Source organism: Mercurialis annua, linkage group LG4 (genome assembly GCF_937616625.2).
Source record: "Mercurialis annua linkage group LG4, ddMerAnnu1.2, whole genome shotgun sequence".
In the NCBI taxonomy this organism is placed as follows: Eukaryota; Viridiplantae; Streptophyta; class Magnoliopsida; order Malpighiales; family Euphorbiaceae; genus Mercurialis; species Mercurialis annua.
Window position 1 is genome coordinate 34,598,733 of NC_065573.1, and position 15,553 is coordinate 34,614,285.

General features: G+C 30.6%; 4 protein-coding genes across 4 annotated transcripts; 2 read left to right on the top strand and 2 right to left on the bottom strand.

Annotated features, from left to right (window-relative positions):
• Position 1: 1 nt before the first annotated feature.
• LOC126677136 (pentatricopeptide repeat-containing protein At3g02330, mitochondrial) lies at positions 2-2,940 on the bottom strand. Its single transcript, XM_050371607.1, has one exon. It carries the CDS (start codon positions 2,813-2,815, stop codon positions 164-166), a length of 2,652 nt encoding a protein of 883 aa, XP_050227564.1. The 5' UTR covers positions 2,816-2,940; the 3' UTR covers positions 2-163.
• Positions 2,941-3,752: 812 nt separating this feature from the next.
• On the bottom strand, positions 3,753-5,994 carry LOC126676423 (uncharacterized). Its single transcript, XM_050370623.2, has 2 exons — positions 5,155-5,994; positions 3,753-4,439 (listed from the first exon to the last, which is right to left on the bottom strand). Exons 1-2 carry the CDS (start codon positions 5,326-5,328, stop codon positions 3,909-3,911), a joined length of 705 nt encoding a protein of 234 aa, XP_050226580.1. The 5' UTR covers positions 5,329-5,994; the 3' UTR covers positions 3,753-3,908.
• A 2,489-nt stretch (positions 5,995-8,483) lies between these two features.
• Positions 8,484-9,169, top strand: LOC130015428 (GDSL esterase/lipase At1g06990-like). Its single transcript, XM_056105544.1, has 2 exons — positions 8,484-9,069; positions 9,161-9,169. Exons 1-2 carry the CDS (start codon positions 8,488-8,490, stop codon positions 9,167-9,169), a joined length of 591 nt encoding a protein of 196 aa, XP_055961519.1. The 5' UTR covers positions 8,484-8,487.
• Positions 9,170-9,812: 643 nt separating this feature from the next.
• Positions 9,813-11,117, top strand: LOC126678626 (GDSL esterase/lipase At2g30310-like). The gene is made up of 2 exons (XM_056105606.1): positions 9,813-10,083; positions 10,296-11,117. The coding sequence occupies exons 1-2, from the start codon at positions 9,906-9,908 to the stop codon at positions 10,505-10,507; spliced, it is 390 nt and encodes a 129-aa protein (XP_055961581.1). The 5' UTR covers positions 9,813-9,905; the 3' UTR covers positions 10,508-11,117.
• Positions 11,118-15,553: the final 4,436 nt, after the last annotated feature.

Below are 15,553 nucleotides of genomic sequence, written 5' to 3' on the forward strand. Positions count from 1 at the left end.
AGTCGGTCAATACTCGAAATTTATAGATTAAAATTTAAACAGGTTTTCCGTACGAAGTAATATTTTAAAATTACAGCATCGATTTTTAATTCTAGCAATTTTAAATAAATACTACAAATTGAATTTCTGATGTACATGTAGAGGCCGGTCGGAATTTCTGACATTAATAGTTAGCTACTAGCTGATCATATTCTTCAGACTCCTCATCAATGAAAAAATTAGTCTCAGGTTTGTATCCAACCCACTTCATCTCATCAATTAGCAAGCCAATAATTTCATAAATTTCTTCACATTTTGGATGAGTTTTATTGCCAACAAGAAACGCATGCATCTCATCTTTGACCTCAATCCAGCTGCAGCCTGGCTCCTTCTTCAGCTTCTTATACTTCATCATCTTTCTCATTTCCGAAACCTTTCCCCACATTCCTGCATCAGCATAAACATTTGATAAAAGGATCCAAGCAGAAGAGTCATGCGGTTCCAATTGCAAAATAGCATCTGTAGCCGTTTCTGCAATTTCTACATTCCCATGTATCTTGCAAATGCTAAGAAGAGTCCTCCAAATAATAGCATCAGCTTCAAAAGGCATATCCTTAATAACCTTTAAAGCCTCGCTTACTCGACCTGATCTCCCTATTATATCGACTATGCATGAATAATGCTCTAATTGAGGTTCTAAACCATACTCGGTTACCATAGTGTCTAAGTAATGCAACCCTTTTTCTACGAGTCCCATATGTGCACATACTCTAAGGACTGAAATGAAAGTTGCATGATTCGGCTTAACATTCTCAAGTTGCATATTCTCAAAAGTTTTTATTGCCTCTTCTCCGAGTCCATGTTGAGCATAGCCACAAATCATAGCATTCCATGTCACGAAATCTTTATTAGAAGCTTTGTCAAATACTAATCTCGAATCCTGCATGTTTCCGCATTTCGAGTACATGTCGACGAGAGTACTGGTTATATACACATCTGAATGTAATTGTTGCTTGATGATTTGACCATGTATTTGCTTCCCAAGTCCAACAGTGGCCAAATTGGCACAGGTATCGAGAACTATTGCGTAGGTGAAGTTATCTGGCTTTATACCCATTTCCAACATCTCAGAGAAGAAGCTGTGAGCATCCTCACTTTGTTTTAGCAGAGAGAATCCGGAAATAATTGCGTTCCATGAAACCATTGTTTGTTGTTCTATTCTGTCATGGATTTTCTTTGCCTCTTCTATCATTCCGCACTTGCTGTACATATCAATAAGAGCACCTCCTACAAAAGAATCCATCCCCATTCCAGATTTGATAATTCTGTTGTGGATCTCCATGCCACAGTTCAAAGTTTGCCCACTAGAACACGCTTTTAAGACACTACCATAAGTAAATTCGTCAGGTTCTATTCTTGAGCGAAGCATTGATGCAAAAAAGGCAAGTGTCTCTTCCTCATTGCCATTCTGCTCATGCGCTGCAATGATAGCATTCCAAGACACGGCATCCCTTCTCTCCATCTCATCAAACATACAGTCAGCTTCGACCAAAGCTCCACATTTTCCATACATGTCGAGAATGGCATTTGCAACACAAATATTTGACGTGAGAGTACTTTTAACCGCTAAAGAATGTAGTTGACGGCCTTCCAAATTCCCTTTGATGGATGCACAAGCACTAATTGCCCCAGATAGACTAATTTCATTAAAGCCAAGGCCAGAATTCAGCAAAATCCAAAATAATTGCAAAGCATTAAAGCCTTGCTCATTTCGAACACAACCGACAATCATGGCATTATAACATTGCAAACTATGTTTTGGCAACGAGTTAAATACCCTTTGAGCGTCTTCCATACTTCCACATTTTGCATACATATCCAAAGTGGCAGTCCCTACAACAATATCTGACCCAAAAGCAAGCTTTAAAGCATGGCCATGCAATTGAGCACCCAGTTTCATTGCAGAGAGCCCAGCGCATGACCTGAAAACACTAGCATAGATAGATTGGCTGACCCCAATTCCACCCTTTTGCATCTCATTAAACAACTCTAAACCCTCAATATGCTCTTCATTTTGGACACAACCAGCAATCATGGCACTCCAACAGACCCAATTCTTAACAGGAATTTCACCAAAAACCCAAAGTGAATCATCTAAACTATTACACTTAGCATACATATCTAACAACGCACTTCCTGTAATAACATCATTAACAAATCCCATGCGAACAACAAGCCCATGAACCTGAACTCCCAAACATCTACCTTGCACAACAGAGCAAGCTTTCAAAACAATTGCAAAAGTAGTTTCATCAAACCTGACTTCGCGCAATCTTCCCATCTCCAAGAAAACACCAATCGACTTCCCACATTCACCATTCTGCAAAAACCCTGAAATCATCGAGTTCCACGAAACCACATCTCTCATAGGCATGTCATCAAAAAACCCTCTTGCAAGATTCATTTCTCCAACACCAACATACCCAGATATCATTGTGTTATAAGAAACCACATCTCTTTGAAGCATTCTGTCAAACACATTGTACGCGTAGCTCAACTGGGAGCATTTTACATACATTTTCATCAAACAATTTGAAACGTATGCACTGGGGATAAACCCAGATAGAATCATGTGAGCGTGGGCTTGTTTGCCCGCATTTAAAGAGCTGTAAGTGGAGCATTCTTGGTAAATATGGGAGAAAGTTACGATCTTTGTGGGTAGTTTTGGTTGGTTTTGTGAGAGTGTTGATAGCGTAGAAAAGGTGGGGATTTGTGGCGATTTACTGTAAGGTATTCTTGATGTTATTAAGCAAATGGGAGATGTGTATTTTGCCATTAACCATGTCACTCATGCTTATAATTTCCACATTTTTTTTTAAATTCGGTTATGATTTAGTTTGTCGTGTAGTAATTTTCTTAATTCTTCCCTCCAAATCACAACTACTTTTTTCTTTATGGTATATGTTTACATGAAAAAGACCATCACTTGTATCGTTACACCTCCGTCCAAATTCCGGTGCAAGAAACCAATAAGACGTTAGCCATGTGCTAATGTTTAATGATAAAAAAATAAATAATAAATAAAAATTTCCTATCGCAAATGATTATTGGCTTGTTGTAAAAATGATGTAACACATCCGTTGTGTGGGATAAAAACTCTATGATACATTAATAAATAGTCTTTTAGACATTACATATGTTAAAAATGTAAGAAAAAAAATGAAAATTTAATAAATAAGTTACATTTTAAGATTCATCATTCAAAGTACTAAAATTAAGTTAAACAGTTTTATATTTAGATTGGTCAAAAGAATGTAAAATTGTTGAAATTAATCTTTTTAATTGGCCAAAAGTCAGACCTTTTTTAAGTTAAAGGTACCAAAGCGGGAAAGCTAGCTAGCGAAAAAATTAGCGGAATGAAAAATGTTTCTTAAAAAAAGTGTTCAGTCAACTGTACTATTAAAAAAATCTTACGTCTTTAACCTTATTAGAAAAAATTTACTTCAACCGTACTATTAGATAATTGTGTCAAGTTCTTAAAGTAATCGGTTTCTTTGCATGCAATTTTAAATAAAGTAGCGCCTATTAATTTAATTAAACAAGCAAATAATAATACCATATATAGATGCATAAATAGCATAGATTGCCATATGATAAAACACAACTCGTGTTTCTGGTCTTAACATGTACATGAAGTAATAAGGACGTAATAAAGAAATTAAAGGAGGATAAAATAAGATTAAGTGATTATAGAATGAGACAGAATGAGACGATTAAAACGAAGAAAGAATGCTAGAAAAAGTATAATAATTAATAGAAAAGGATAATTGAGTAATCTATTCTTTCTGAACACCTCGATTTAGCGCCAAAAAATTGTTTGAGTAACCGTGCATCATATTCTTTAGTTGCGCCTCACGGTCATCTTACTTTTAGTATGATTTCTTGGAGAGTGAAGAGAGCTCATAGACTAGTAATCCAGTGACCAAAAGCATCACAATGGTCATAAAAACCCAAGGCATACTCTTAAGTTCAGTTGGTACCACAGTACAGAAGAGTATAGTGAGTGAAAGCATAGCACACAAAAATGCCATCAAGTGAAACCCTTTTGCAACCCTAGGAAACACATGCCATAGCAGAATTCCAACTACTGAAGCATAAAAATTGATCATCAGCAACACGAAGAACACTTTGCACGTCGACGAACTCAGATTAATGCCGCCGTTGACGCCCACTAAAGCTGCGAAGAGATTGGTGATGAATGTGAATGGCATCATTCCAAATGTTTTAGCTGCCCATGCCTCGAATATGCTCTTCTTCATTATTCTACTAGGGTTTTCTTCTTGGTTTTGCATGGCTTCGACCAGCTCATTTGACGGTGTCATTTTAGCCGAGGGTGGTAAATCTTGGTTCACTATAATTTCCACCTCAGGTGTGCTAGAGCTTTTACCTGGACTGTCGATCTATTCGAAAAAAAAATTAGAGGAGATTAATATAAAAAGTCTTATTAAATGTGGCTGCAGGTATAGTCTAGTTATTAATTAAATAAATAAATACTACTACAAGATAATGATTATAATTATTTTCTTTGAGTTGAGCCCATGCTAGCATAATATAAAAAATGATATACTCACCATAAATTAAGGTTGACAACTTATTGATTGTTATTATTTCTTTTTAATTTTCTTACAAACTCGCTATATTTATAGATCATCTTCGAGAAGACTAACATTAAATTTCTCCATATATAACTATTACATATATATATATATATATATATATATATATATATATATATATATATATATATATATATATATATATATATACTTAAAAATTTATTAAAAAAACATAAAGAGTCAAAAATATATGGCATAATAACCTAATAAATTTAAATATTTAACGCCTTTGTTAATTCTAACAAAATCTTCTATTTTTTTATTCAAATATAATTTAATTTAAAAATTATATTGCAAGTGTTGTATTTATGTCCGCTCAATTGACTCACTTGAGTTTGATTTTGCTCACGTGATAACCATTCTCTTGAGCAAACTACTACTTTAACAAAAAAAAATTATCAAGATAAATATTTCTAAAAACGACATAAAAAAAACAAAAATCTATAAATTCACACACACATATTATATACGCTAGCTAATATAGTTAGATCTCACAAACCTTGTCCATTGAAGTGTTGCGGGGAAGAGATAATTGGCGTAATCCTTCATTTTTATACTGCGAGGAAAAGTAAATTTGCTCCCAAGATATGAAAGATAAATTCAACAAATTATCAAATAAAATCAATCTGACATTTAAGGACAAAACCTGCTTTCTGCAAATCCAATGGCACATAAAAGAAAAACTTCAATGAAGGAGCATTGTTATGGTAGTTCCCTCCCTAGGTTGTGTCATAAGTTTTAGCTTTTTTCGTTTAGGATTGAAATTAATTAGGGCCAAGTCTATGTTCTTCATATACTTGCACATTTTTTAGTTATTTTATTTTATTTTGGGATTTATAAATACATCAACTCAAGAAAGTACTTAGAACTTATGTCAAGCACATATTCCATTGATGAATATATTTTGTTTTATATTCTTGGATTTATTAATAATTCGTTTTCAAAATTCATTGTAAAATATCCAACTTAATTGAGATCTTACAATGATATAGAAAGTTAGATTCTTGCAAATAACTAATTAAAGTTTATTTCCCCTCTGAACTTAGCACAAAAGATCAGTTGAGATCATATGTGCGGCAAAAAAATAACAACCTGAATTTGTTATTTTGACTCCTTTTACCTCTCAGCTTCAAATTCTTCAAAAAAATTCCTGCCACTTCAGCTTTGATTTGTATATAATGCTCTAGTCGTTTTCTACCAACTCATATGAGGAGGTAAATTTAGCCAACATATCAAGTTTATGGTGTTTTTTTAACTAAGCTGCTGAAATTGGATGCCGGCATTTCAAAGCAACAGTCTTGGTTGTAATTGATCTTTTGTGCGAAACCTAGGAGGCAAAATGAACTCTTATTAGTTATTATGCAAATAATTAACATATAATCAATTAATTGTTTTTGGTATAAGTTCATTTCCTTAAAAAAGAACTCTTGGGTTTATTTTCAATTTCCTCCTCGAGTTTAAACACAAAACTATATCATTTCCCATTTATTATATTTATTTTTTCCAAATCGATTGATCTTTTTTTAACAATACAATAACATTTGAATAATGTATTCCTTTTAATTTAACCACCATTTATGAGCGGATCTATATAGAACGTATGATAAGTAATTGTTCATCCATCTTGATAAAATTATAATAGAACCTTATAAAAGATTTGGGTCCGTCACGGCACCGTCAGCTAATATAAGACTTAGTATTTCTTTCATTTATAATTCACGTTTTCCCAAAATTTGAGGGCTAGGTATGAAAAAAAATTAATGTTTAGGAGCCTAAATTGTATAATTGCAAGTTTAGGGGCTACAAATGTGTTTTAACGCATGTTCTATAAACCCGTATTGTAGTATGGTCCATTCGAAGAAGCATAGAGGTGTAAATTTCTGTGAGTTTAATCTGAAAAAACAAAGTGTAAAAGACATTAGAAAGTGAAATTGTGAGCTTCTTTGATCCCTCCGTCTCTCTAAAACTATATCCTACTCCTCCGATATTTCCTTTCCACGCGTCTTAGGTTTCAAATAGTTAATTAAATGTCGAAATAAAAATTTAATAGCATTATTATCTAAGAGAACCCTAACAATTTATATATATATATATAAATTTTTTCAAATATTTATTAATATGTATTTATTTATAAATGTATCTAGCATGTTTTTAATATGTTTCTAGAGATGTGTTTGAACTGTCTCTAAAATCTGATTTTTAATGTAAAATATAAAATCCATTGAATATTTAAACCCGTTAGAAATAAAATAGTTATTATTTAAGTTATTTCACAAAATCATGTAATAACAATTCCATGAAGTTAATAATAAAGTGAGGAATAATTATTTAATAAAAAAAATAATTATTTGATACGGAATAAAATATTTCGGACCTATTCCATAATCCAAACATAGCTAAGCGTTGAAGCTCACAAAATCCATTATGGCCGACCCGACTGTAAAGCCCATCCCATTAAATGAAGTACTATCTCAACTGTACTTCATCTGAATTTGGGAAAATCAATTCCGATTTCACAAACTCCATCATTTCTAAGCTCATCAATTGAAGAATCAACAAGCTACATAATCAGGTAGATCAATCAAAATCAACTAATTTCGGAAGCAGACCTTCACATTTATTTATATGCCCTCTCCAATGGAAGAAGAAGAAGAAGAAGATGTAGTAAGTGAATTCGAGTTATTGGATAATAATGGTCAGTTAGACGAAGATGACATGATCGATTCAGATTATGCAATTTATTTAGCAACTTATGCTGATACTCATACTCATAACCATACCTTTGATGATCCGATCCGACCCGCCTCCGCCGGAGAAACGCGAAATGAGGGTTTGTCGGTGAATAATTTGAATCTATCTCTGGTACAAATCAGAAATGAGGCTGATGATTTAGTAGTTTGCGCAATTTGTACAGATGAATTTATTGATGATACGACGGCGTATAGACTGCCTTGCTCTCATTGTTATCACGTTCATTGCATTTCTCGATGGTTAACCATCACAACTACGTGCCCTCTCTGTCGGTTTCAATTGTCTTAGATGCAATGCAGCTCAAGGTACTGTAATTTCTAAATTTTAGTTTTTAAATTACTGTTGTAAAATTGTAATTGATATTGTGTAATTGCTTTTTTTTATCTGGTAACTTAATGTTATGAATTTTTATGTTTGATTAATTCTATTGATAATTGCGTATATGAATCGGAATTGGCTATTACTGATTGCGTATTTCGATTTCTTCAGTTTTTCGGGTTTAGAAAGTGCGGATTTTTTCGATAGAGAGTTTTATAATACTATAATCTATTTTTTTTAATGATAATCATCCGCGTCTAAAATGTATTTTAATACTTGCCATTTGTATTTATCCAATTTGTATTGGCTGATGTTAATGAAATTAGTATTATTCTAAAAAAATTGAATTTCATAAATGGCAAATGAAACCCAATTAAGAAAATAACATTCTGAAAATTAGATAATTTAAAAAATAGAAAGGCATTCATATGTAAAAATGACTAAATCTAGCAAACAAACAGCTTTCTTGCATTGTTGTAATGTCATAATGTTACTTGGAAAAAACATTTCATTTCTAAAAACAAATGTAATAATATTCAAAGTCCTAAAATAATTCAATAAAAAGTTTAATATAGAATAGAGCTTTTTTGTGACTTGTGAGTAAGATACAAAAAGTGTGACAAGCTGTAAAAAATATTGTAAATCCAGCAAGGTAATCTTTTGCTAATCAAAACTATATAAATCATCACAAGAATGAAGAAAAACATAACACAAAATTAATCAAACAATGGCTGCTATTAAATCCTCCGGCATGATCATTCTCATGATCTTCACAATGATTTTTAACTTATCAAAAGCAAATATGACATTACCAAAATTTACAGCAATTCTAGTCTTTGGTGATTCTACAGTTGATTCTGGTAATAATAATTATATTAAGACATGGGTCAAAGGTAATTTCAAACCATACGGCAAAGATTTTCCGAGTCATATTCCGACAGGAAGATTTTCTAATGGAAAACTTATTCCGGATTTTATTGCATCATCATTTGGTATTAAAGAATCCGTTCCTCCATTCTTGGATCCGACTTTATCCGATAACGAAATCGTTACAGGCGTTAATTTTGCATCAGCGGGTTCAGGTTATGACGAGGCAACAACTTTATTAACTAATGCACTTTCGCCTAAAAAACAAGTTGATTTGTTCAAGAGTTATATTCCAAGACTCGAACGAGTTGTTGGACAAGAGAAGGCTAAAGAAATATTAAATGGTGCATTGGTGATTATCAGTGCAGGGACTAATGATTGGACTTTTAATTTTTATGATTTAATATTAAGAAGATTGAGTTTTAATGTAGATCAATATCAAGACTTTTTGTTGACTGAAATGCGAACAATCCTAGTGGTAAGCACCCATTGTTTGATCTCTAACAAACTATTTCTTAATTTAGAAATTAATATTTATTTAATCATAATATCTTCGACTGTACTTAAAGATAAATTAAAGAAGTATGCATATAAATATTTTAAGGCTTAATTACTTAAAAATCACCCACCTTTTAACTTTTTTTCATTTATACCATGATTTAGGAAAATTTTCAATTGTACCCTATTTTTGATTTTTATGTTTCAACTCTATCCTAATGAGTTGAATTGACCTATTTTCTTTTGAAAAATAATTTAAATTAGTCCTTCATTTTTAACCTATATTCTAATAAAATGTTAATGTTTTTTTTTTTTTGATCGGAAATAAAATGTTAATGTTAATCATTTATGTATCTTGTTTTTAATATTTTTATGTTTAAATTAATTAAATTATCAAAAAATTTACTTTTGGTGTACAAACGAAATATAAAAATCGAAAATAGGGTACAATTAAAAATTTTCTAGGTCATGGTATAAATGAAAAAAAGTTACAAGTTGAATGATTTTTAAGTAATTAGGCAATTTTAAAATGTCAGTTTATTTTTATAGGTTTACACATATAGCTTTTAACTTTTTTTTATTGTATAACATTACATACCAATTAACCAAATTTTTATAATTGAAATTAAATTTTTTGGTTAGATTTACATTAAAAAATGCATTTATATATTTGACCTGAATTTAACTTAAAATTATATGATAATGGTTTTAAATTAGTGATTATCTTTATTTATTATTTAATAGGACCTGTATAATCTTGGTCTCCGGAAGGTGGTAGTGTCCGGACTCCCTCCGATCGGTTGTCTACCGCTAGAAATGATTAAAAAGTTTGGTGGGGCGTGCATGGAGAACGAGAACTCAAATGCTGAAGCTTTCAATGCAAAGCTTCAAAAGTATCTGCCTGGCCTTCAGGCCATGCTACCAGAGAGCAACTTTCTTTATGCTAACATATATGACCCTTTACAAGACATGATGAATAATCCACAAAAATATGGTAAGTTCAAACTTCAAACTATTGAAAAAAAAAAATCAAAATCATCAAAACCGTGATATATACGCATTGTTACCCTTTATTTAATTCAATTCAACTCGAGAATTTATTTGACATAAACATGAACAATTTTTCAGATTTTGTGGATATAATGCTTATATAGTTATATTTAAGAACCAACTATATGATAGTAATTTGTATTGTCGTGTTTACAGATTTTGTGGATACAAAAAAAGGGTGTTGCGGTTATATACCTTTCCAGATAAAATATGCTCGGAATCATGTTATTTCACAAGTCTGCAGAAATTCTTCACAATATTTATTTTGGGATGGTGTTCATCCCACAGAAGCAGCATACCAATATATCTCTGCAGGCGTCGAAAACGATATTCTCTCCAAGTTCATCAACATCCCCTCCAATCTGTGATTCACTATATCTCTTCTTAGGACTGTACTAATCACAATTTAGTCTATTCAATTCATTTTCTAGCCTTCTCATTCTATTCATTTTAGAAAACCATCAATTTTCCTTTTTTTTAAACCATCTAGTACTATCGAACATTAAGATTAGTCGTCCAGTTTGTGATTTTGATCATGAGAACATTATGTAAACATTATGGTATTGGAGTTAGGAGTTTTGTATGAATCATCAAACCACGCAGAAGCCGAAATGTACAGGATGTTATACTCTTTGGAACAACAAATTTAGCACAAGAATGGTGATAAGGGACTGCAAAGGTGATCTGAAGCTAGCATGTTGTTCGGGATGGAATTACTATGGCATTAGACGAAAATTTAACTCCTTCTGTAATCAAATAAGATGCGAAGGTAGTAATGGATATCTTCAACAACAAATGCTTGTCGTTTAATGACATTGGATTGATAGCTCAAGATCGTTTAAACCTGAATATGAACTCTCATTGTATTGGTACTAAGTTTGCTGATAGAAGTACTCATAAAGTTGCTCATTATATAGCAAAGTAAATGATTCTTGTTGTAGTCTGCAATAAAAGGGAACGCCCCTTCTGATATTATTCCAACTTTTGATTAATTAATGGAATTAGTTTTATTCTGAAAAAAATGTATTTTGCTACTGAAAAGTTGGTCCTTAAAGAAAGATTATATTGTGGACAATAACACATCTGTTTAAAGATAAACTTAAAATTAAACTAGTTTTTGAATCATAATTAAGTATTTTTAATCCTCTTAGAAAGAAAGAACTTAAAAATTAAGCCCTGCGCAATCCCTGTGCCAGACTTAAACCTGTGCTACCAATTCCTTCCTATTCTAATGAATACCGTGACTAGTCCATAGAATTCAAGATGAATTATGCATCATCAATTTTAATTTTTAAGCTGGAACTACATTGTAAAATAATAATTAGTCAATGTATTTATAAGAATTAGAGGTAATTGTAAAATAAATTATGAATTTTAGCATGTTTTATAATTTTCACACGAACTTCTAATTTTGTTAATTTAAAATACTAACAACTAAATTTTTTACTCTCGAAAACACAAAACAACTTTTTGATGAAAAAAATAAGTATATGGACGTCGGAATAGTAGCATAGTAATATATATTCAAGCATCTACATTAATATTTTCTTTCAAAAATTGCTCGTTGTTTCGAATTACAAAAATATTAGTATTCGTGTTTTAAATTCACAAAATCAAAAAGTTGTGTTGAAATTGCAAAACGCGCTAAAACTGATGATTTATTAATTATTTTGCAATTAACTGTAAGAATTATAATGTATGTACTGCCAAGTAATAGATGAGATCAAAAGAATACTGTTAGTATTTAATGGACAAGTTGATGAATTTTAGTTAACCTAAATCATATCTGCTGAATGAAAATGTTGTCATGATCAAGCTGAAAGCCATTGTATATTATGAACTTCATTTTAATATAAATTAATTAGTTGTTTTATCCACCCACTTCTCCCACCATTTGCTTTTCCTTCTAAATCTGAATTAAAATGTTTTAAGAAAACATGAATTGGTTGGAGGCTACACCACTATAACAATACTCAAAACCAAAATTTAAAATCAATTTAAAATAGAAAAAAAAAAATCTAAACAAGCAAGCAAGCAAACAAACATGTCATTTTCACAAATGGAAGAGGAAGCCTTATTTTATATATGGTTCTCATGGTGTCTGCAAAAGCAATAAATCAAAGCACTCACCAAATAGAAAATAAAATAATCGATACAATTTTCTAGAAATTTTTTCCTTTGAAGATTAGTAGATTGAGATAGCATTTCTTTGTGATTCAAATAGATATAACTTTTTATATTGTTTTAAATTCAATGTAATGGGGACTGATAATAATTATGACTTCAATCATTTTGAGGTTGAAAATGATGGTTTAGGGCAAGATGTTAAATGGTGCACCACCCACATGAAGTGTGTAAAATTCAAACCAAATAATCGAATTAAATCAACTAATTTGGATTAAATTCGGTTGATATTATAATAAAATTTAGTGTTTTTAGTTTTGTTTGACTTTGAATATAAACAATTTTAGTAAATTTAGAGTGTAAACCACACTAGAATAACCAAATAGAACCAAACAAATAGAACAAACCGGCTAGTACAGTTTGATTTTAAAAAATTTAGTTCCTAAATTTTTTATGTTTGGTTCAATTTTTAAAAATGATACAATTTCAGAATGGACACCCTACCACAACCTCTTTCCTTCTTCTTTTTTTTTCACCGAAGATTTAATTTGCCTCTTAAACTTGGCACTTAATATCAAAGAAGGGATAAGTTTATAGTTTGGACAAGAACACCTAAAAATTAGTTAATTTGACTTATTTATCCTTCAACCTTCCACTGAGGTGGTACAGAACAATTGGAGTGCATGCGCCATAAAATTATTAGACAATTGGATATTCAAGAAATAAAACGAGTCAAAACATTCATTTTGAGAGTGTTTTTATTTAATGTTCATTTTAAGAATGTTTTTGTCCAAAGTTACGAGTTTGGCTTTATTTGATCGTTTGTGTTAAGTTCAAGGGCAAAATGAACCTTTTTAATTTATTTTCCTTTTTACTCGGATTATGTTGTTATTTTGTGTCATATATTGTCATCACAAGCCTACCCTCCACCTTTCCTCGTCCAAAACCAGGCCAAACTTTTCCCCCAAAGCTAAGCATGCTCCTTCCTTCACTATAGACCTGTTCATGGGCCGGGCTTGGGCGGGCTTGGGCCTAGGCGGGCTTGACTTTTTTAAAGGCAAGCCCAAGCCCGCCCAAGTCCGGTTCGGGTTTTTAATATACTACCCAAACTTGACCCTAATACACTTTTTTTTGGGCTCGGGCCGGGCTTGGCCGGACTTACATTGATTTTTTATGATATTGAAAGTTCAAGTCCGCCCATCAAAAAGCGGGCTTTTTTCGGGCTCGAGTCCGGGCCGGGTTTGGGACTAAATATTGGTGTCCAAGCCCGGCCCTAAGAGGACGGGCCGGATACCCAAACCCATGAACATGCATACTTCACTATCATTGACACAATTTTGTTGGTTAAATTATAGTGTGTGTTTACATATCCTATGGAAAAATCTTCATGTATATGTATAAAACTCATCGCCATGTTTGATATAGTATTAAAATTAATTTCCAACTATACTTTATTTAGAGCGGTGTCAAAATACAAAAACTTCACTTTAGCGGTAATACCATATGTCATTTAAAAACAACGAAGAAGATAGAAATATACTATTAAAAGTTTTGATTGAATTTTCAAGTAGGTGGAAAAATTTCTTTTAAAAAAAAAAAAAACCAATCCTTCAATTTTGGACAAAATGCTTAAACAAAAACAAGAGTACCAATAAAAGAAGATATATGTATTTATAGACCAAGCATGAAAATTTATGTAGGCATATAAAAGTGACGAAAGTGGACAATAACTCTATCCAAATTAATCAATTGGGCCAACTTCAGCTAACCCTAATAACTGATTAGACCCATTTTTGTTTTTTCTCCAATTTTGTCATTTTTTCTGAAGCATGATATGAAATTTTGGTCAACACACTTAGAATTATGAAATATGTAGTTATTAATAAATTTATATATGCATATGTAATGATTTGATTGTATGATAATGAGATAGCCAATATGAGAGTAAAACATAGACAAGAAAAACATGGACAAGTGGTAGAATATATTGTCTATAGTGAAGGAACATAACACAATGCCTTTAATATATTGATCATACATACATCATTATTTTCCCATAATTATGCGAATATTGCATAATGCAAATGATGGTATAAGAGAATTTAAGGTTTTGGCCCATGATTGGAAATTTGAAGAAAAATTGGAGAAAAATCTCCACGATTTTTGTACGCCTGTTGATTAATTTTTTTTTAAAAATAAATGTTAAATTTCATATTTTAAACAAGATAACGAAATTTTATTATACTCAAATTTAAAATTACTAATGTAAAAATAATTTACCATAAATTGAATATGGAAAACAAAATTCATATTGTCTTGTAGCTAGTTTTATAGAAACTACAAATGATTCCTCTTTTTCATAAAATGAAATTTCTACCAAAAAAAAAAAACTTTCATAAATACACTTTAGATGTTTTTGAATTTCTTTTTAAATATATATATATATATATATATATATATAAATATATATATATATATATAAATTAAGAGATTGAAAACTGTTTTTGGAATAAAGATTGTATTTATTTTATTTTTATAATAGAATGAAAAAAATTTGAGTTTGAACTTTTTAAATTTAACTAATACTCCTACTAACCAAAATTTAACACTTAAAAAAAGTAAAAAGTGTAGGTATACCTTGGAATAAATGATGCTTTTAAGTTACAAATATAATATGCATGCGCGTGACAGAAAAAATAATAATCTTATCATTAATTAATCTTTTGATTGTATCACACGAGTGGCCGCATAGTTTAGCATCATACTGCTACTAACCAAAATCATACACGTGAGAAGAAGTTTTTTATTTTATTATCTAAAGTATCTTTTGTAGACTAAACTGTAAAAGGATATCTTAATCGTGAACAGAGTTTTTAATTTTTATTTTAAAAATATTTCACTAAGACATTTGATGAATCTTTTAAGTTTTTTTTTTAATTTTCTATTTTTAATTTTTTTACCAACAACCGATAGCTATTTCAATATTTTTATTTGTTTAGAAAGAATTATTCCTACTAAAATATATTGGTTTTATAATATATAAATTATTTAGCTTATTTATAAATACTCTAATCATTTATAAATTATATGAAATTATTTTATTAAAACTATAATAGCTATAATTAAATAAATTTTTAAATAAATCAAAAATTTATCAAAAAAATTATATAAATAAATTTAAAATTAAATGTTACTATTATAAAAAAAATAATTTTTTATCAAATATAATATAATATAATTTATTTATAATATAATAAATAAAAACAAAATTATAACATTTGAGGTCATTT

What these genes read in the sequence shown, in the direction of transcription:
- LOC126676423 (XM_050370623.2), bottom strand. Translation starts at nt 5,328, where the DNA reads ATGTGCCATTGGATTTGCAGAAAGCAGGTTTTGTCCTTAAATGTCAGA. An exon ending in GCAACACTTCAATGGACAAG is followed by an intron (nt 4,440 to 5,154) that starts GTTTGTGAGATC and finishes TTTTTCGAATAG; the next exon opens with ATCGACAGTCCAGGTAAAAG.
- LOC126678626 (XM_056105606.1), top strand. Translation starts at nt 9,906, where the DNA reads ATGATTAAAAAGTTTGGTGGGGCGTGCATGGAGAACGAGAACTCAAAT. An exon ending in GAATAATCCACAAAAATATG is followed by an intron (nt 10,084 to 10,295) that starts GTAAGTTCAAAC and finishes TCGTGTTTACAG; the next exon opens with ATTTTGTGGATACAAAAAAA.
- LOC126677136 (XM_050371607.1), bottom strand. Translation starts at nt 2,815, where the DNA reads ATGGCAAAATACACATCTCCCATTTGCTTAATAACATCAAGAATACCT.
- LOC130015428 (XM_056105544.1), top strand. Translation starts at nt 8,488, where the DNA reads ATGATCTTCACAATGATTTTTAACTTATCAAAAGCAAATATGACATTA.